Raw genomic sequence first — 23,001 nt, 5'->3', positions numbered from 1 at the left:
CTCACAGACGGCAAAGCAGGAAGTAAAAAAAAAAACAGGAAATATAAATTACATTTAAATTATTGTACCGAAAGTGATATCAAGATTGGGACATACACATGGGATTAAGGGAGAAACTTGAATAGAAAAACACAAACTTAAAAAAAAATTAATTTTAATTTTTTTTAAAAATCTGTAACAATAAATTCTCTTCTAAGGGAATGAGATGCCACACGTATAAAATTAATTTTCAGGGCCAGAGAGGTTGTCCAGCAGTAATTATGACTTACTACGCCATTAAAAACTCAGTTACTCCTGATTGAACAAGGTTTAAGTTTTTCCATCGGTCTATAGTGCGATAATAGCGGGTAATTAATTTAAGTTCATGGCTTAACAGTAATTTCTGTGGTGATTTCAACAGCGCAGCCTGTGAAGGAGCAGGGTATCCCTGACAACTACTTCTGGACTTCCTCGATTAACTGCGCATGCGGGGATGCCAGAAGTTGCTGTCAGTTTTACCCAGTAATAATGACGAGCGCTGACAGCCTCACTGTTATTATTACAGCAAATTCCGGGCCATTGGCCTCGGACGGTAGAGTGGAAGAAGTGGTGGACAAGCAGAGTTAGAGGAATGGATGGCATGGATCGAGGCTTATGGTTGAAGACGACGTTCCAAATAAGGTGGTGCAGGGCCGGTGGGAGGATTTGAAAATGAGGATGAGTATCCTGAAAAAATCGATTTGCTGGGGCACAAACAATAGGATTACAAAAACATCCTCCTCCCAAAAATCCATTGGAGCTGCCAACATTCTGGAAGCTGCTTGGCTGCTACATTGTTAGATGTCTTATTCGATTTCAAACAGGCATTTGATGCCAGGGAATGATGCAGTTTGTCTTTATTTTTATTTTTCTTTAATTCGACTTTTCTCCCTTCCCAGCTCCACATCATCATCCTTGATCTGTAACTCGAGCCATCCTGGTGGCAAGAGACCTTCCTTGTGGGACAGGAAATCGATTTCCGCTTTATTTTACACTCGGTGAAATCAAAAACCAGCTGCACTCTACAGCCAGAACTAAAGACAGGCAGACTCTTAAGTACTAAACAGCAGGAAGGTTAGTCTCATATTGTACTATATCTCTATACTGTGAAGATCATGGGTCTTAACTCGAGTACATAAACAAGGGTTATGTGGAGGTTATTCATCACAGTGATGAAAGACCAGAGAAGGAAGAAACTTTTAAGCAAAACACCTGACCATGTTCACATTGTGGGACAGTCATAAAATGGAAGGAAAACCAGTTTTCAGAGTGACTGTAAAGTAATTGATTAATACTTCTGCTTTCAAATTCACAGGGAATTTGAAAGCGATAGGTCACATTTTTAAACTGTCACTCATCTGCAAATCCTTTTTACAGTGTAGTCTAAATTTCTGTTAATTTCTCCTGCAAAGGTTATACGAATTGTAACAAATGTTGATCAATGGTCTCAGTTCAGCATACAGATAACAGATTTATGAAATGAATATCTCTACTATACAAAAAAGGTATACACCCTTTTTAAATCATTCAAACAATATTAAGAATGCCGTCTTCACAGCACCTGCAATGTTAGGTAGAATTAGCAAATCTACCATTTTGTCCAATTTATATATAGTAGGGAGTGAAATAGTTTTTCTTTCGTCTGAAATCCCAGGTCAGGAGAACAGGAAAAGGTTTACAAAAGAAGATTGATTACTATAATTCCAACAAAAGATGAAAGGATTTTTTAAAAATTTTATAAAGTGGCCTACCCTGAAATTGCAGCCTAATTCTGCAAAACGACAGCTGTCACGGGTTCGGTTTCCTCCAGGTCGAGCCTGTAAAACAAGTAATTCACGGCACGCAATTACTTTCATTCCAGTTTTTCAAAAATTGAACAAAAATTCCATTATTTCAATCATTCTCATTTGAAATGAAGTAACGGTTGAGATTTCTAGGAACTTAACACAGGCCTTTTCATTGGGTAACCACTGTTGCAAAATTTCCAGAGCTAGGCAGTGGAGCCTAAAATGTTGTTGCTTAGCTTCTGCTTCTAGCAACTCTACGGCTTACTGTTTGGCATAGAGAAGTAGGAAAGTTTAATTTTGGACCCATGCTAACTTTTTCAGTAAAACTATCAAAAGGAGAAATTTCATCCCCCAGGTTTCATTCAAGTCTCTCCAGGTTAGTAGTCAAGCCAATAAGGAAACATATTATAAGCAGAGTAGAGACATCAGCAGAGCACTATTTATTTATTTTTATATTGATCGCCACCTCTGCTGAGACTTATACCTGGAATGACCGTATACAGCTAATCAGTGACCAAGACTCTCAGGTTGGCCTCAGACAACACTCGAAAGTGAGGCTTGGTTAACTTGGAGTAAAGCCATAATACTACAATTCAGAGCATTTGCTGTTCTGAATGTATTACTGATTCAGTAAAAGTAGCATGCAAACTTAGCATACTGGAAATTTGTGATAATTTATAAGCTATAAATTCACCATAGCAAAGGAGCCAATAATTGAGAACAAGGCAGATTACACTGGATCAGAACTGGGATTCATTTTTCTAGCTTCTTTAATATTATGGCTGTCACAAACGGTGCTAACTCCACTAAAAATATCCTGCAGTACCTTATGTACTAGCTACAACAACAACAACTTGTATTTATACAGGAAACTCTTTTTTATCCGGCACCGATGGGACCGGCGTGCTGCCGGTTGATCAAAAAGTCCGGATTACAGAGAGGTATATTTACTAAGGTACGAGAGCCCCGTACACGGCCACAGATCCAGGCATCCCTGTTGCATGGCAACAGGTGCAGGAACCCCGGTTACACGGCCACAGATCCAGGAACCCCGGTTACACGGCCACTAATATACAGTAAAACTTACCTGAACCTACTCCTGAATTTTGCCGGTTAAGAGAGATTTCCGGTTATTTAGGTGCCGGTAAAAAGAAAGAGAGTTTCCTGTAGTGCCATTAATGTAGTAAAACACCCCAAGGCGCTTCACAGCAGCATTTACTGAGCCACATAAGGAGAAATTAGGGCAGGTGACCAAAAGCCTGGTCAAACAGGTAGGTTTTAAGGAGCGTCTTAAAGGAGGAAAGAGAGGTAGAGGTTTAGGGAGTGGATTCCAGAGCTTAGGGCCTAGGCAACAGAAGGCACAGTCGTCAATGATGGCCCGATTAAAACTGGGGACATGCAAGAGGCCAGAATTGGAGGAGCGCAGAGATCTCGGAGGGTTGTAGCGCTGGAGGAGGTTACAGAGATAGGGAGGGGCAAGGCCATGGAGGGATTTGAAAACAAAAAAGAGACTTGCATTTATATAGCGCCTTTCACGGCCACCAGATCTCCCAAAGCACTTTACAGCCAATTATGTACTTTTTGAAGTGTAGTTAAGGATGAAATTTTTTTAAATCGAGGCACTATGGACCAGGAGCCAATATATTGGCGAGCGCGGGGGGGGGGGGCGGGGGTGATGGTGAAATGGACTTGGTACGAGTTAGGATACCGACAGCAAAGTTTTGGATAAGCTTAAGTTTAGAGGTTAAAAGTAGGAGGCCAGCCTGCAGGGCATTGAATAGTCGAGTCTAGAGGTAACAAAGGCATGGATGAGGGTTTCAGCAGCAGATGAGCTGAGGCAGAGCACAGACGGGCGATGTTAACGGAGGTGGAAGTAGGCAGTCTTAGTGACGGAGTGGATATGGGGTCGGTAGCTCAGCTCAGGGTCAAATAGGACAGCAAGGTTGCAAATGGTCTGGAATCTAATACTATATTTATGGCGAGCTTTTTCACTCACATATAAATTGTACAAATTATAATTGGGAACAGTAGGGCTAGTTATTTTATTGAAATTACATCCCCCCCAATTCTCCATTGTCTCCTGAACTTCGTGACTAATAATGGAATATGGGCCCATGGGCACTGGTTGCCGTCTGGTACCTCAAAGTGGTTACTCTTAAGCCTGCATGGTGATTGAGAGGTGTGGGAATTATAGACATGCCCTAACTGCTCCTCACCTTATTTTTAATGTACAGAAGCATTTTAATGCAGTCACAGGATAGCAGCAAGTACCCTGGCAGATTTTTCTCTTCCCCCCACCCCCCACCCCCAGCTTAGGTTTCGCTGAGGCCAATTATAGCACTTTTCTTATTATCCCTGCTAAAATCATCCAACACCACAGACCAGGGCCTGGGATCTTCCTGGGCTGCAAGACTCAGTACAATAGCCAGTGGATAAAAGCCAATAAATTATTGGGGGAAAGTATTAAATTGTTCCGAGCTGTTTAAACTATAATCAATTAATAGTCTTACTTTTTCTTTGTTGGCTGAGTCAACTTTAAATGTTTTCTTCTCTTTAAATGGAACTTCCTCACACACATGCTTCTGGTGTTTGAGAAGGAAAAAAAAGATTACGGTGAATTTTGTTCTGTTCACCAGAATAAACCATGCTTACCAGTTACAACATTTTACAGATTAAGCCACAGTGGAAACTTGATCAAATCATCCACTATTTAAGATAGGAACCCTTTTTTTCAAAATAAAGAGATGTTGGATTTTGTTGGGGATGTGGAAGAAAGTAGCAATTGTTTGGAAAGATCTTTCAGTGGGAGAGAATAGTAAAGCAGAGATGATGTTATGTCAGATCCACTGTAACATGCAGTGATGATTGCTGCAAATCTCCTGCTCTCTTGTGTCCACAGTGAAGATTTAAGAGCGATAATGAACATTAGTCATGCTGTGGCTTGGTTATTAGAATATTTATAATACTTTTTTTTAATAACATGAAAATGTAATGAAAAATTGGATTTGAGGTATTCTGCAACTTTAACCAGTCCTTTGATACAGAAATTAACTTTGGCTTGTGTGGCGCATAAACGCTTGCTAGACCAGTTGGGCCGAATGGCCTGTTCCTGTGCTGTCGACTTGATGTAACTTTAGAGAAGTAAACACCTATCGTTTTGATACGTATGTTCCTGAAGAAATTTCCCTCAAAAGATTTTGGACAAGGGTTTCAAACGCTTGCTTATTTATGGCCATTAGAAACTCAATAGAATCTGCACAATGGAGTTAAAGTGCATAAACTATTACACAAGGAATTTATTTGGTCATTCTCCCAATCCTAATATGCTCCAACTATTCAGCCTTTCTACCTCCTTTTAACAGGTAGAGCTGTCTGGACCTTAGTGGAAGCTGGAATTCAAAATTCAGACTTCCGAATGAGGAAACAACTAGCAGAATGTCACGTGCTATTTTCTGAAGGCCTCCTACTCCAGTCAGAAAGTTATCTGATTACATTTGAATTAGTCACATCAGAGATTCCAGCACAGAGTAAAAATATTGTTTTCACCAATACAGATCTGTATATAAATGTACAACTGCAGAGGTATAAATTATGAAATTCCTATTATATTATTACATGAAAATCAGTTGAAGTTGTAATGTTATTCTGCACCAAGAAACGTTGCCACCAAACCTGCAAGTCTTTCATAAACATCTTCACATCGCACCGCGGACATTCCGCCATATTGTTTTTACATTCTTTTTCCAAATGATCTGCCAGTTTCTTCCTTAAAACCATCAACCCACAACCTGTACTGCAAGGAATCAGTGAAAATTCACACTGAGTTACATGATCCTAGAAACAACAAAAAAAGAGTTACTCTGTGATCAGATGTCAATATATGAACATCCCAATTGTGCGTCAGAAGCTGAATTTACAAAGAAGCTGAAGCATATGCAATAGTTAAAATCCAAACAAAAATCATAAACAAGCAGTTACTTTTTTTTTCTCAAAGCTAGCTTTTAACCACAAAAGTGATATAATGCAGATCATTGCTTAAATCACAGTACAGCATAGTCTGCATATATAAATGTGTCAATACTGTGGCTCCCTCACTTCCACTGAGGGGGAAGGGGGAGGAGAGCGGTGGGTACCCCAAGGCACCAAAACATGAAAAAAAAAAGGTGAGCGTATTAGAAACAGCCCTCAGCATGCCCATTTTTAGAAGGAATTCCGCATTCATGCATACAGTTTTCCAATCAGATGGCCATTGTTCAAGCCCCAGGGTTACCCATTACTCAAATCTGCCAATCATGATTTGACTGAATTTAGACTTTTCAGAGTTAAACTAAAACATCAGTATCCTTTTAAAAGCAGCACTGCATACTTTATCTCAGAGGGGTAACAAATTTATACCACCGTCTTAGCTGCCCATCAACCAAAGGTGAGGCAGTGCTTATATCTGCTCCCCACATCATACTTCAAAGAGGCAAGCAAGCCACATGGGAGACCTATGAAAGAACAAAGGCCTGAGGGAAGGGTAAAAGTGGCAGATATAGATCTCTGATAATTTAGGAATATCAACCAAAATACTTATTATTGCGAGGGTTTAAAATCTTTCTGGTCTAATGTCTTGGGCATGGATTATTTTGGCTCTAGACCAACAAAAATATGCTCAAATCAGCAATGTCCACTTTTCAGGACAATAACCACTGATAACAGCCAGCTGAGCAGTAGTGCCAATAGTGCCAGAAATGACACTGTAGCAAAATGTACATCAGTGCCCTATTAAAAAGGCTCAGGTAGGGAGCAACCCTTGCACACAAAAATATCTTTTTAAAAACCTAAGTTGGTCATGGATAATAAACTAAATGAAAGCTCATGTAAAATGGCATATAAAGATAACCAACACAACACTATACAAGTCAGAGGATGCCATGCGTAAACTGTATTCTGATCTGGTCAGAACACTCATTGTGCTCTGTTCTGGCCAACAAGGCACAAGGGAGACACTCAAGTCCTGAAGGAGGTTCAGAGAAGAGCCATGAGACCTATCTCTAAAAGACTATGTTACAAAAAAAGGACACTGGAAAAATTTTGGGTTTTCAGCATTGAAAGGAAGCACTGAGGTGACCATATTGAGATATAAAATATCGTAAACTGTATAGAACAGGCAACTCCAGAGCACTGCTACAAACTAAATCATGACAGTGGGACAAGGAGGCACAAATCAGCAAATTTAGGCCTGATTTCACACAAAGTGATCATTACATAGAATGGACTTGTAAGTGGGATATTGGAGATTAACATCTTTGGATGCTATGATGGGACTGTAGGGTCTTTCTGAAAGCATGAGCTACAATGGGCTGAATGGCCATCTTCACCTTGTGAAATCCAAGTTGCAGAATGTAGTAATAGAAAGATTTTAATTTTGCATCAACTGGTCCTGCTATGACACATGACAACTTCCTTAAATTTTAAGATTGTAAACTTCACTAATTGTTTAACCCACCTCATAGTTCTTCATTATGTTTTTCCAGGTACACCCAGGATTGATACAATGTACTTTCAAATCTAAGATCTCCTTGGATACTGCAGCATCACTGAAAATCTAAAAAAAATGGATAGTTTATTAATAGACTACTGTTCCAGCAAAAAAACTCAAAACTTCCCCAAACTAATTGGTATGTTTGGACAATAAGGATGTTTGGAATGTTTTTCCAAATCAGCTGTCAAAGTCTTGCAGATGATGAATAGCTTATTTCATTCATAGAACCCACTTCATATGATTATGATGGCTTATCTGTGCTGGTTAAAAATTCCCTTTGATTAAAAAAGTTGTTTCCTCTTCTGAGAACAAAGGGCACTTAAAAATACAGAAACCAACAATTAAAGTACAGATCTGTACTTCTTGAAAATACGACCAAAACATATATTTGCACATTTTTATCTCAACATCACAAAACTTCAAGGGAAATAGTTTCTAACTGGAAAATAAGTTTAAGGAACACACAATCCACAATCTTGATATGTAAACCCACACTATACAACTTACATTGACAGAGGAGATTTCTATAATAAAGCAAACCATACTTTTGGGCACCAACGCAATGAACTAGAGGAGACAGACTTAACAAAATACAAGTCTTAAATTTACAGGAAGTTATGCTGCGATATGAGCACATCACACATCTGGGTGAAACATACACGGGTAGAGTTTCCACTTGGGGCACAATTCGGAACTTGCACTCTAGGTTGCGTCAGTTAGGTTACAGTTCAAGTTTCTGCTAAAAATCATTTGCATAACCACAAACGTAAAATCTTCCATGAACCAGCGCAATCGGACAGCATAAGAGAACGTTATTTAAAAAAATCTTTCCATTAAAAAGTATTTCATGATGTATTTAAGAGCGGTAGCTTGATGCAGCTTTATTAATACAGCTGAAAATGGGGTTATTACCAAAAATTGGCATTTTTAATAGGAGTGTCCAGTCCTTCACCTGTGAGTAATCAGATTTAAAACCATTGCAAATGACTTGAGAAAAATATGCTGAACCATTTACTACTTTAACTGGAGTACACGAGTCAGTTTGAGTAAATTAAATATTTTTTGATATGAAAAAACTTCCAAAATGTGCCTACTGGTGCCTGTGCAGCTAAGAAAATGAGTGCAAGTTGAAGAACATTCCCTAACCAGTGCAAGTGGCGGAAGCTCGCAATGTTGACTGGGAAGGGGGGGGGGCGTGGCCAGTGTTGGGGGCAGGGCCTGATCCGAGCAAATTGAACCAGTGTAAAAGATTCCAGAAACTTGAGCACAAGTGTTTTTTGGGCATAACTCACTTAAGTTTGAAATTCCCCGATCTTTGGTGCTGATACTGCTGGCTTAAAGGAGTGGAAACTCAACCTCTCAATCTTATATCAGCAGAGTCCATCACTGGTTTTTAAAAGTTTCTGTGCGGGGACTTCTGGAGAATATGATCTACTCCTGGGAATGCAGCATCCTAACTTTTCAAACACGGTGTCATCTACCCAAAGAAAAAGAGTGCTATCATTGCAGTTTTTAAAAATATATACACTACAAAAGAAACAAAAATGTTAGTAAGTCATCAAATATAGAAATATGACGCACTTGGGGAACCCCTAGTATCTTGCAGAGCTAGTTTTAAAATCTATGCTGTACCATACATGGCACAATTGCCAACACAGGTTTTCCCATTTGAAAATATAGACAGTACTAAGCCTGGCTCTGAATTGGTAAGGGTGTTTAAGAATCCTCCTCTAAAGGTTCAAGAAAGAGTCGAGCCATAAATGAATTTCCTGTTTGTTGAGTTAAGTGGTGCAAGAATTCTTCGTAAAGGCCAGACACATTGTGGTAACTTTGCTAAGAACTGTTACCACACATCAACGTAAAACAGAAATCTACTCAATGGAAATTAGCTATTGTAATAAGGGGGCAATTTTTTAATAAGTGTGGAGGTCTTAACTACCCCCACCCACCCATCCTGGTCACATTTTGACATGGGTATGTGGAATTTCCAAAACGTGATTAATCTAAATAATTATGGTATTTAAATTTTAACAATGAATTTTAAGATACTTGACTGATTAATAAGACAGAATTACATTTTCACAGTTTGTATTAAAACATTAATATTTGCATAAAAAGTTCCATTCTCAGTCTGTTTTCAGAACGTAACTAGCATGTTGGTGGCGTATAGGTTCAGGCCTGCAATTTCCCACATGGGCAACTGATGAGATTTGCTATTAGGGAGAGGCACGGAGTAGAGTGCAGGCATTTTTTGAGAGAGAAACAAAATGGAAAGCACATGCAGCTTAGAGTAGACTTTGCCAATGAGGTGGAAATAGGTTAGATGTCCACCCGTCTGGCTGAGGAACAAGCTTGGACTAAGGATACCTATAAAGAATAATTAACAAATGGGAGTAAACCGTACTGACCTCGAGTGAATACTCCCTTTGCCCATTTGCAGTTATAAAAAGGTACATACCAATAAAAGTATGTGCAGTGATCCTCAATAGCATTACTGGACACAATTCTACAAAGCACAGAATGTAGAACTGGCCTGCAGAGCTCCGTAGCATAGCAATAGCATGAGCTTATGCTTAGATTACATCAATTACTATATATATATATTTCACGTTAAATTGCAGTAGTCAGACCTGAAGTATTGCGATAACATCTGTAATCTAATAATGGAACAGCCACAGAGCTACTCAAGAATCACGTCTATATATCAGCAGCTCACATTTTCATTAGACTAGGGAGATAATTAAGTCTCTACTAAAGCAATTAATGCCCTTCAACAAAATCCCTTTGCATTCTTTAGGATTGTGGGAAACTTAAACAGATCATAGCGTGAATTGTATTGCTACTTCTTAATTTCCATTTCAGTTTTTTAAAAGTGTGTCAGGTTTGTATTGTAAAACCCCAAGTATAAACCATACTTCCATAACCTTTAAATATTGTTACTGGTACAATTGTTATTCTGAACAAATGTTTTAAGAAAACAGTGGGGTCTTTTGAGTTTCCCAATTTATATTCTAGAGTCTAAATTCAAAGTTTTATAATTCAAATTACCTGATTATTCAAATTGTTAAGCACTAAATGTATTATTTGCATTACTTTGTTCAAATGAGTGAAACTAAATTGTGGAACATAACTTCAGTAGAATGTACTGCTGAATATTAACAATTGTATCAAAAATAATATTTGATTGCCAATATTAGACTCTCCAGAATACAAATTGGTAAGCTGCTATTCATAAAAATGCCTACAATTTCTCTAAAATATTAATTGAGGGAGGAAAATTCATGTTGCTCTATTGCATTGTACCAATAATAAAAATAGAAGAATGAGTACTTGGACAATGTACCAGAGAGCTGTAGATGTCCATGGAACATTATGTCTTCAAAAGAGGGTGACGAGTAGGAAGGGTTAAAATAATGTCAAATATTTAGAAATGTATTTTTGCTACCCAAAATATCACTGTAGTTGTAACTTCAACAGCATTCTTTAAACTGTGCAAAATCTGTATTCCTGACTTCTTAACAGAATTCCCGATTATCAGAGTGCCTTTTCAAAAAAAATTCCGTCAGAACACTGGCAGTTTGTTTCCATGTGATATCCAAACAGGCATCCATTTTTTGTTTTTAAAACTAAATGGCATTTAAAAGGAACATAGAATTCATTGGTAAACCATTCATCACTCTTCCATCTATATAATTACTTTGAATGTTTCTCATCCTTCTAGTCAGAACTTGCTTCTTACATATTTGTGGGGGGGGGGAAAAGTTACCACAATGAAAAGGTTGTCCCAAGGCAGTAATGTTGAAATATTACTAAAATGTTAAGAGTGTCCCAATGCAGTATCAGAAGTAGAATATAGAAGAGTCAACACATGTAATGAAACAACATTGAATGCCAGTGAATAGATATGTTTAAGATGACAAAAATATTCAACCTAGCTTTATATATTAGACAGCACCTGCTTTCTACTGAAACTGCTAAGTTTACTAATTAAGTTTACGAGACGCCTTTTACTATAGAATCACATACCTTTCCCAAGGCCAAAATGCTATCTTCATTTATACTCGAAGGGTCGTCTTCCTTACATTTTTGGCAGATTGGAGTTTTATTGTATCTGTTCAATAAAGGCAAAATATTTCAATATCAGTATCTGCATTAAGCTAGTTAGTGATTACAATTACTAGTATGAAAAGGTACATATTCCCCTTAAATTTCTGTAATTATTTTATCACTTAAATTATAAATTGAAATTACACCTAAATAAGGCAGAATGTGCAGAAGCCACTGGTTGGTTTTACCAAGACTGAGCTTTCAAGATCAGCAAACATAATTTTCTGTATATTTGCAACACTGTGCATACAGAATTGTAAATAGAATTAGAGAATCAGATGAACTACATACACATCTCTCAACTTGAAAGAGCACAAGAAAAGTTAGATTTTTCTCTTCAGCAACCAACTCTTGTGCTGTCTAAAACAGATTAATTTAACTACTATTCAGCTTCATTACAAAGCACATCAAAATAATATGGGCAGCTCAGAACAATGAATCAGCTCAATACTATGCATAAATCCAACATCTAGAAATTGCATTATAGTGTGGTAAACAAGAGGCAACCATTTAAATTTTGTAATATTCTGATTTGTAATGTTCTACAGGATAGCTAGAACCGATATTTTATTTGTTATTTAAAATTAGAGGTAAAGATACAAATGCAATGCATTAGTGGTATTATTTAATTTAAAAATGTTTGGCAAACTTTTTTCCCCTCCCTCCCTCGGTCAGCTTATAATGCAATAACATCACAATAAAACAGCATCACAATTAGGTTAATGTGACAAAAGTGACGACTTTTCTAATTTAGTCTGCCTTTCCAAACTGGCACTGATCCCCATTTTAAACAAACAGTTACCTAGACAGCAGAACAAATTTTTTTTTAATGTATACACTTTCTCGGCAGTTATTGTTAGCTGAATACATGAATTATAAAAAGACTGCAATCAATGTAGAAAAGTCTTACTTGACAATCCACTCGACACATGCCCAGCAGTACCGATGCCCACACAACGTTTGGTATGCTTTCTTCAAGACATTTTTACAAAAGCTGCACAAGTACTTCTCCTCCGGCACATCGTCACAAATGTTTTGTGGAAAGCCAGAAGGCAATTCATTCTCATCGGGCGATGACGGCAGACCGTTGCACTCAAATCCTTTGGGCTCTTGTGCCATTTAAAACTGCTTGTAAATCCAGGGTTCCCTGTCAAAAAATGTACCACGGTTTCTTGTAGTGTGGACAACCAATGTAAAGAGTCGCAGACAAGGAGAACAAGTCAAGCTTTTCTGTTGGCTGAAGGGGAAAATAAAGGTTTTCACCCAGCAGTAAACTTTATAGTTCAGCTGTGGGGTTTTTTTAAAACCCAGAGTATGACAAGTCTGGAAATTCTTAATGCTTCCGAAGTGCTGCACACCTACACTAACCAAATGAACAGGGTTACCAGTAAATGTTATAGTATTTACAGCATAGAAACAGATTATTTGGTTTGTCGCAATGTAGACCAGTTTCTATTTTAACTTAATCGGAGTGAATAAGAAAATGAATGTACAATCAATCATTGAACTCTTACGGCAACACTGGGGTCAATGGAACAACCAACAGAGAGTAAATTTTCATCCTGGATCTACATCATGACACTGCAGGAATTGAATTTCTTGTTTAATGGAATAATATAAATGGTTTGTAAGTAACAGAAATATCAACCTTTCTTTTAATTTCAACAGATAAACTGGAAGGGTGCTGCATGAACCTTCCAGCATCCTCAGTGTTGTCACCAATGTAGTGTAATAGTGAGCAAGCCAAATTTTCCTGCAGTGTTCATTCGGACTGTGAGAAGCACCCACTTGTACAATTACAGATCCTGTCCCTCTAAACGTGGAAGAGTCTATTCTGAGCTCTACAACACAGATTATGTCGTGGTTCATAAATGCCTCCATGGGCTCACCCTAGTCTACACCTACACCTACACACGCACACACACCCCTACACACACACACTCCTTTACTCCTCCTCCAAGAATGAAAAGTAAAGGGGAATTCCCATTGTCCCAATATTGTGGACATGCCAGAACACAGCACAAAGCCTCCTCACCAACTAACTGGAAACAGAAAACATAAAAAAAGCAAAAAAAAGTTTAGAAAATGCCTCAAATCTTGGTATAAATCTTGCTATTAAAGCTCTTTAAAAACATTTTCATAAGTAAAACCCTAGCGGCCCTGGATTTTATAACAGGTAGATGACAGAGCACTCTCCCAGTGCAAACATCGAGGGGTGCACATCTATTCAATTCAATTCAATTTTATTTGTCATATATGCAGCAAACGTGTGTACTGCACAATGAAATGTTGATTTTTACGAGTCCTCCCAACATTGGAATAAATATGGCATAGCAATGATAAAAATACTAATAGAATACAGTAATAATAAATAAAACAACAGTAATAAATAATAATAAATTATTCATTCATGAGTCTTATGGCCTGGGGGTAGAAGCTGTTTCAAAACCTGCTGGTACGAGACCGTATGCTTCGGTATCTCTTACCGGACGGGAGCAGGGTGAAGAGGTTGTGGCTGGGGTGGCTCGCGTCATTGATGATTCTCAGGGCTTTCCCCCGGCACCTCTCGGAGTAGATATCCTGCACAGCAGGTAGTTTAATTCCTATAGTATGTTGTGCAGCTTTCACCACCTTGCGGTCTGTGGCGGTGCAGTTGCCATACCAGGTAGTGATGCAGCCGGACAGGATACTCTCGATGGTGCACCGGTAGAAGTTGGAGAGAATCTGGGGGGCCATTCCAAATTTCTTCAGTCTCCTGAGGAAGAACAGGCGTTGGCATGCCTTCTTGGTTACGACGTCGATGTGATGGGACCACGTTAAGTCCTCCGTAATGAATACACCCAGGAATTTGAAGCTGCTGACCCTCTCCACCTCAGCCCCTTCGATGTAGATTGGGGTGTGTCCCTCCCCCTGCCGCTTCCTGTAGTCCACGATCATCTCCTTTGTTTTGCTGATGTTGAGGGAGAGGTTGTTGTACTTGCACCATTCTGCTAGGGCTCTTACCTCCTCCCTGTAGCCTGTCTCGTCGCCATCTGTGATCAGGCCTACAACAGTAGTGTCATCAGCAAACTTGATGATGGAGTTGGAGTTTTGCGTGGCCACGCAATCGTGAGTAAACAGGGAGTACAGAAGGGGGCTGAGCACACAACCCTGGGGAGCTCCCGTGTTCAGGACATCATCAGGGGCTTACAAAGTTACTGCAATCCGACGGGCACTTCTGGCATCAGTACACGACCTGACCGAGAAATTGAATGGAACACTAAGTGGGTGGGAATATGGCATAACTAATCTCTACCCAATTTCCCCAATTAGTTACTCACTTCATGGCCGCTAATTGGTTACCAGTCAGGTAATCTGCCCAAATGCACTTTTCCAGCCCAAAGTAGGCACACTATTTGTCGACAGCATTTGTTTCTCGCAATCTGGGTACTAGGTGTGCAAGAGCAGCACAGACGGACATTTTCCATTCTTCGCTTTCTCCTAAATTGCTCCACAAGTTTCCTCAACATTACAAAGATGGTAGATAAATCGATAAAGCAAGTACAACTCATTTTTCTAAATTAACCAAATTATCTAACTGGAAATATTGTACCCCAAAGATCAGACTAAACCAGATTTTGTACAGTTAAGCACAATAAGAATATAAGAACAATAAGAAATAGGAGCAGAAGTAGGCCATATGGCCCCTCGAGCCTGCTCCATCATTCAATAAGATCATGGCTGATCTTCGACCTCAGGTTTCCCTAGCCTCGGGGAACCCGCCAGCTAAAGGAAGGCGAGGACTAATGGATCCAGGAGGCAAGTGCCTCTTCATTTATCTGCTGGATCCAGCGTCCCTGCCTTGCCAACCCCCTGCGATCGGACACCCCCAACCCTTCCGAGGCCTACGATCTTTGTTACCTCATCTGGCTTCCGACCTCCCCACCCCGGATCCCTCCCTCTCTCCTCTTTGCAGGCTGGTGCCACAGGCCTACCCGCCCGACAGCCAGCAAGCCTCTCCATCTGGTTGGCTGTGGGCAGGAATCAGTGATTTGAAATGCTAATCAGGCCCTGCCATTAAATTTGGCAGGGCCTGCGGGAAACCAGTTCTTCCGGGTTTCCCAACCGCATTCCAGCCTACCCCCGCCACCCCACCCCCACCGAATTAAAATTCTGGCCTTCGTGTCCTCCTCACAGCTTACTTTCCCATCTAACTTTGTATCGTTCCCTCATCTAAGTCGTTAATATAGATTGTAAATAGCTGAGGCCCCAGCACCTTGCGGCTCCCACTAGTAACATCCTACCAACCTGAAAATGACCCGTTTATTCCTACTCTCTGTTTTCTGTCCTTTAACCAATCATCTATCCATGCTACCCCCATATTACCCCCAACCTCATGAGCCCTTATCTTGTGTAACAACCTTTTGTGTGGCACCTTATTGAATGCCTTTTGAAAATCCAAATGTACTCTATCCACTGGTTTACCTTCATCTTCCCTGCTAGTTACATCCTCAAAAAACTCTAATAGATTTGTAAGACACGATTACCCTTTCATAAAGCCATGTTGACTCTGCCTAATCATATCAATATTTTCTAAGTGCCCTGTTACCATTTCCTTAATAATGGATTCCAGCATTTTCCCAACAACTGATGTGAGGCTAACAGGTCTGTAGTTTCCTGTTTTCTCTCCCTCCTTTCTTGAATAGCACGGTTACATTTGCTAGCTTCCAATCCACTGGGACCATTCCAGAATCTAGGGAATTTTGGAAGATCATAACCAATGCATCCACTATCTCCGCAGCCACCTCTTTTAGAATCCTGTGATGTAGGCTATCAGGTCCAGGGATTTGTCAGCTTTTAATCCCATTAATTTCTCCAGTACTTTTTCTTTACTCATATTAATTAAAGTTCCTCACTCTCATTAGACACTTGGGAGGAAAAATTCAGTATCGCCCCGTTTGGGGCGCCATTATCGGCCGTGCGCAAAGTTTAGCGCCTGGCGCTAATTATCGCCTCCGACAGCAAACTTGGCTTTTATCGCCCCTGGAGGTGATTGGAGCGCTAAATCAGGCACTTCACATCTGTCTTAAGGCCGAGGAGCGAGGCGCTACCTCAGAGCGCTGGCGAAGCAAGGAAGGGCAAATCAAAATAAACCTGCAAAGTGCTGCTCAGTACTCAAAACTCCTTCACACAGTGTTGAATCTCTCCAGAAGTCTCTCTCTCTCAGAATGCATGGTGCAAAAATGTCACCGACAAAAAAAGGCAGGAAGCGGTCGCCTTTAAATAGCGCTCCCCTAGTCCCTTTCTGACAGCATAACGCTCCCCTCAACCTATCACTGCTAGCGGCAGGCGGGCGCCACACAATTTCCGGTCCGGGGCGCTAACGAGGCGTTGCGCATTCGACTGACGTCACAATCTGCCGGCGCAGGAGATCGTGGCGCTAGTGTTTAGCACCGCTGCAAAATGTCTAGTTAATATCGCGAGCGGTGCAAACATCACTGCGCCCGGGCGCTAGTTGCTTTGCGCCCCATTAACACCCTCTTAAGGCGCTAACGGGAGGCGCAAACAACTGAATTTTTCCTCCTTGGTTCCCCACTATTTCGGTATTTTTTTGTGTGTCTTCTACTGCGAACACAGATACAAAATATATCTGCTAATGTCTCTGCCATTTCTTTACTCCCCATTATAATTTCTCCTGTCTCAGCCTCTAAGAGACCCATGTTTACTTTCGCTACTCTCATCCTTTTTACATACTTATAGAAGCTCTTACAATCTGTTTTTATATTTCGTGCAAGTTTATCGCCTGTTCCCCGATTGGTTCCACGGTGTATTGTTCTAGGAAACTGTCAAAATGCACTCCATGAACTCGTCCTCCAAACTATTTTTGCCAATTTGATCTTACCAGTCTATATATGAAGAATAAAGTTCCCCACGATTATTACATTACCTTTGTTACAAGCTCCTTTTATTTCTTGATTAATACTCTGTCCAACAGTATAGCTACTGTTAGGAGGCCTATAAATTACTCCCACCAGTGTTTTTTGCCCCTTGTTATTTCTTATCTTTACCCATACTGATTCTACTTCCTGATCTTCCAAGCCAAGATCCTTCCTCACTACTGTCCTTCTGTCATCCTTTATTATTAGGGTTACCCTCCCTCCTTTCCATTTTGTCTTGTCACGTACCCTGGAATATTTAGTTCCCAACCTTGGTCACCATGCAACCACATCTCTGTAATGGCTATTAGATACATAGATACATAGATACATAGAAGATAGGAGCAGGAGTAGGCCATTCGGCCCTTCGTGCCTGCTCCGCCATTTAATGAGATCATGGCTGATCCTTTAATTCAGTATCCCGTCCCCGCCTTCTCTCCGTAACCCTTAACCCCTTTTGCCCGTAGAAATATATCTAATTCCCTCTTAAATATATTTAATGAGCTGGCATACACTGCCCTCTGTGGCAATGAGTTCCACAGGTTCACCACTCTCTGAGTGAAGAAATTCCCCCTCATCTCTGTCCTAAATGGTTTAGCCCTTATCCTTAAATTATGTCCTCTAGTTCTGTTCTCACCCGCCAAGGGAAACATTCCTTCTGCATCCAGTCTGTCTAGACCTGTCAGAATTTTATACACTTCTATGAGGTCCCCTCTCAATCTTCTAAACTCCAGTGTGTACATCCCTAAACTACATAGTCTCTCCTCATAGGTCATTCCCGCCATTCCTGGTATCAGCCTGGTGAATCGCCGCTGCACCCCCTCCATGGCAAGAACATCCTTCCTCAGATGAGGCGACCAAAACTGTACACAGTACTCGAGGTGTGGTCTCACCAGTGCCCTGTACAGCTGCAGCAAGGTATCCCTGTTCCTGTATTCTAACCCTTTTGCTATGAAGGCCAGCATACCGTTTGCCTTCTTGACCGCCTGTTGCACCTGCATGCTCGCCTTCAGTGACTGGTGTACAAGAACACCCAGGTCTCTCTGTACTTCCCCCTCTCCCAATCTATTGGGATCTAATCCATTTATCTCTATTTGTGCCATTAATTCATCTATCTTGTTCCGAATGCTTCGTGCATTCAGATAAAGCACCTTTAATTTTAACTTTTTAACCATTTTTCCCTAATTTGACCTTATTCACTGATGTTACTGTTAAATTCTCTGTCCCTTCCTGTCACTCTCTGCTTATCTTTACCCAAATCGTTATACTGCTCTACGGCCTTGACTTTTCTCTTTAAATTTATAAATTTCCCCTCACTTGAACCCTCCCCCACCTTTTTAGTTTAAAGACCTATCTAAAGCCCTAGTTATTCGATTCACCAGGACACTGGTCCCAGTGGAGCCCGTCCCAACGGAACAGCTCTCTGGTATTTATGAATGCAAAACACAATTGTGTTATTGTTATACTTTTGCAATATTGTCAGTTGAAATGCCATATAATAGGACTTTACTGCATCTTGGTATCAGATGCAGAACTTGTGGGTTTAACAAGCTTTTTGTTTGCCCCCAGTTTTCTTTCCTCCTCTCCTGCTGGTGTTGACTCCTTGCTCGGTTACAGATCCATGGGCAGCAACCACTCTTCATTATCTTGCCCAATTAATCATTCTTCATGTATAAACTTAATCGATGAGTGCTGGCAGGCTATTGAACTACAGGTGGCATTACTGACAGGACCAGTCCAGTCTTCACCAAATGTCCATACGCACATCCAGCAGGATTTGCTCGACAGCGATCAGCACTGGAAATGTTGGCTGCTTTTCCCCCTTCCTAAACTAGAGATGTTGAGGCCAAACTGTAGTAATCCAAATGCCATCTCAGCACAGAGTGGGTATCAAATCGGAGACATTCCTGTACTGTATGGCTCAGCTACTGACTGCTGTCACCAGTTGAATTCCCACGTTAGTGTGGCTCGAACGTCTTGAAGTAAATCTGCGTGTTCACTGAATTGCAAGGAACGATGCAAAAACATTGCCCTGAAACCACCATGAAGACCACAGACAGCAAATTGCAGACATTAGTGTGGCAAGCTGCCGGTTAAAAGAAAGTAATTGGGTCTGCAATCCTACCGCAGCAGCGACAATCTGCTTAACACACACAAATACATATACTGTAAAGCATTCTTAAAATGGTATGAGTGGCTGTGTGCTTGTGGTTAGAGTGAAAATTGGACCAAGGAAGCACAGTAAATGACAAGGGCAAGACTACAGGAACAGGGCTCAAAGGCGAGAATGTGGAACTCGCTCCCACAGGGAGTGGGTGAAGCAAATATTTTAGATGCATTTAAGGGGAGGCTAGATAAGTATATGAGGGAGAAGGGAATAGAGGGTTATGTTGATAGAATTAGGTAAGGAAAGACGGGAGGAGGCTCAAGTGGCGCATAAACGCCGGCATGGACTGGTTGGGCCGAATGGCCTGTTTCTGTGCCGTATATCCTACGTAATCCATGTAATGACATTTCAAACTGGTTATGTGAAGTCTGAGGTTTAAAATCAAAAATGAGATCTGAGCTTTGCTACAGTCTTTTTGTGGCAGAACACAAAGGCATAGGACCACATAGCCCTGGTTTTGAGAGCTAATATACAATTACTTTGTTAAAATTACTATTGCAAGGAATTTTACTTTCATTCTAAAAGGAACAAGGAAAGTTACAGCTGATGTACAGTATGAATAGAAATACTGAATTTAAAGTGGAAACCAGTTCTCCATCATGAAAACAAAACTTTAAAAAACTGAAGAAAAACTGGCACAGAAACTCCCTACTTCTACAAACAGAAAGTCATAATTTCAGCTTAATGCCCCTCCCCCTCTCTCTCTCAAAGTAATCATTCTGATAACCTAAAGTTAAAGCAAAAACTCTACTACCGTAACGTTGGCCCAGAAATTGGTGTCGGGGGCTTCCCGCGGGTGCAAGCCCCCGACCTACACTTACATAGCGCGCCAACAGTTGAAGCCTGGCCCTGCGTGGATTTCCTGTCAGTGGCCCGGTTCAGCTCCCGGCACGCTGTGCTTGCGTGATCCAGCGGCGTAGTTAGTTCGATGAGCCGGCTGGGATCACGTGAGCACTGGCAACCAATTGGAGGCTGCAAAAGTTCATTCATGAGTTTGATAGTAAGAACTGTCAAACGCATGAAAACTCCGGGCGCCCAAAACAGTACTTAAACTTCAAATAAAAGTTTTTTAAAATCCCACTAATTAAATGAACTAGTAATAACTAAAAAAAACTAATTTAAACAATTATTCAACTTTTTGAAAAAAATAATTTTTTTTAAAATCGGGTCTAAAAATACTTACCTTACTGTAAAGTCTTTAAAAATAATAAACCTGTGGAAAAAAAATTCTAACTTTAATTAATAGACCACTTACCTTTTAAAAGTAAGTACTTACGTCTGCTTTTTTCTCGCGTAAAAACCGGAGGCCTTATCGCACGGGCAACCCTGTAAAAAAAAAGGAATTTCAGCGCGCACGCGCAGACTCCTGCGCACACGCGTTCCACCTCTGAACCCTTGGTTCAGAGGAAAGGAAATGCCGGTTTTCCGTGCATGCGCTGTGCATGCTGAAAACCGGCACTTCCATCGGGCCCACGCGCGAGTACACGGTGCTTACTCACGCGTTGGGACCCAAATTACTGGGCCAATATTAAAGACATCATCACCAGTTTTGTTCTGTTAAACTATTTTATATTTTTAGAAAATGGAACTGGATGGCAAAGTAGTTCAGCACACTGCCCTTTTATTTTTTTTGATTCCAGCCAAGAGATGGGAGAAAGTCTCTGCTCTGATGATTAAAAAGAGCCTTATTGTTTAAAATGCAACTCAGCATATATGCAATATAACACAATAAAATGCTTTGTGTTACCTGTAAGGTGATTTCGTAATTCCTTGTTCATTTTGAGCACAATAGCTTTTCAGTTGCAGTCATCATAAGAAGACCTGCTTATGCCAAGTTTGCTTCACTTTCATCAGTACTTTTTCCTTCGGAATTATACCAAATACCTTTATAACAATCCAGTACAATGTCAAAGTACTTGGTGGAGCAATTAGCAAACTCACCACACTCACTTTTGGGACTTAGGCCCAAAATGAGACCACACTGATGTCTCTTATCTTCTGTAAGGTTGCAAGTGAATAGATCTGGACACGATTATGACTGATGCAGAAAAGTGCGGTGTGATACATTTTGGTAGGAAGAACGAGGAGAGGCAATATAAACTAAAGGGGGTGCATGATGAGAGAGACCTGGGGAGTATATGTGCACAAATCGTTGAAGGTGGCAGGGCAGGTTGAGAAAGTGGTTAAAAAAGCATACGGGATACTGAGATTCGTAAGTAGAGGCATAGAGTACAAAAGCGAGGAAGTTACGATGAACCTGTATAAAACACTGGTTGACCTCAACTGAAGTATTGTGTCCAATTCTGGGCACCGCACTTTAGGAAGGATGTGAAGGCCTTAGAGAGGGTGCAGAAAAGATTTACAAGAATGGTTCCAGGGATGAGGGACTTCAGTTACGCGGATAGACTGGAGAAGCTGGGGTTGTTCTCCTTAGAGCAGAGAAGGTTGAGAGGAGATTTGATAGAGGTGTTCAAAATCATGAGGGGTCGAGACAGAGTAGAGAGGGAAACTGTTCCCATTGGCGGAAGGGTCGAGAACCAGAGGACACAGATTTAAGGTGATTGGCAGAAGAACCAAAGGCGACATGAGGAAAAACTTATTTATGCAGCGAGTGGTTAAGATCTGGAATGTACTGCCTGAAAGGGTGGTGGAGGCAGATTCAATCATGGCTTTCAAAGGGGAATTGGATAAGTACCTGAAGGAAAAAATTTGCATGGCTACAGGGAAGGGGCGGGGGAGTGGGACTAGCTGAAGTGCTCTTGCAGAGAGCCGGCACGGGCTCGACGAGCCAAATGGCCTCCTTCTGTGCTGTAACCATTCTACGATTCTATGTTTCAAGATAGATCACCGAGTAGACTAAATGGCTTACTTCCAAGTGTTACAAAGGTACAGGAAACTTTCGATTAACCAGCACCTAAATAACCGGAAATGTCGGTTAACCGGCAAAATTCAGGAGTAGGTTCAGGTAACTTTTACTACTTTTTTTTACACCATTTGTTGCTGTGCAAGGGTGTGGCTGCAGCTGTTGCTAAGCTACAGAGACGCTTGCAACTTGTGCCCATTGTTCTGAAGCTGTTGCTAAGCAACAGGGTTTGTTGCTTTATACGGAGCTCTCAGCTCCGTATCTTTTACTATAGCATTCGGTTATCCGGAATTTTTGATGAACCGGCACCACGTCGGTCCCGTCCGTGCCGGATAAAAAAAAGTTTCCTGTAGTTGAATACTGAGTAGTACAAAGCCATCATTTTTGTCTAGACTGAGGCGGAGGGCTAGCTGCCAAGCAATATTTATAGCGCTGCATTCTAATTAAAAAGGATCAAGTCCAAGATTCCAAAACTTCTGGAAAAAAACACATGTAATTTGCTTTCAGAACCTCCAGGGAGACACAGGAGTACTTCGATACTGAAATGTACAGTTTCTTCAGAAAATGAAGATCAAAACACAAACTATCCCGCTTGTTCTGTAGAATGGTTAATAAGG

At 40.7% G+C, this 23,001-nt stretch overlaps 1 protein-coding gene across 3 annotated transcripts in view; it reads right to left on the bottom strand.

Annotated features, from left to right (window-relative positions):
* traf1 (TNF receptor-associated factor 1) overlaps positions 1–23,001 on the bottom strand; it is a 51,404-nt gene that overhangs the window by 15,050 nt on the left and 13,353 nt on the right. For 2 of the 3 annotated variants that reach the window (XM_085965564.1, XM_085965565.1), the window contains 6 exons: positions 12,350–12,586; positions 11,359–11,443; positions 7,297–7,395; positions 5,478–5,639; positions 4,316–4,387; positions 1,770–1,835 (listed from right to left, as the gene is read on the bottom strand). In XM_085965564.1, coding sequence (XP_085821690.1) covers positions 1,770–1,835; positions 4,316–4,387; positions 5,478–5,639; positions 7,297–7,395; positions 11,359–11,443; positions 12,350–12,558 — 693 coding nt within the window. In that variant the 5' untranslated portion in view covers positions 12,559–12,586. Of the gene's footprint in view, positions 1–1,769; positions 1,836–4,315; positions 4,388–5,477; positions 5,640–7,296; positions 7,396–11,358; positions 11,444–12,349; positions 12,677–23,001 lie in introns of all 3 variants that reach the window. The other variant, XM_085965563.1, reaches the window with a different exon arrangement.

The sequence above is a fragment of the Somniosus microcephalus genome, chromosome 23 (assembly GCF_052327205.1).
Source record: "Somniosus microcephalus isolate GS21.2 chromosome 23, FLI_Smic_1.0, whole genome shotgun sequence".
NCBI classification, from domain to species: domain Eukaryota; kingdom Metazoa; phylum Chordata; class Chondrichthyes; order Squaliformes; family Somniosidae; genus Somniosus; species Somniosus microcephalus.
This window is presented reverse-complemented; position numbering and strand designations above follow the sequence as displayed.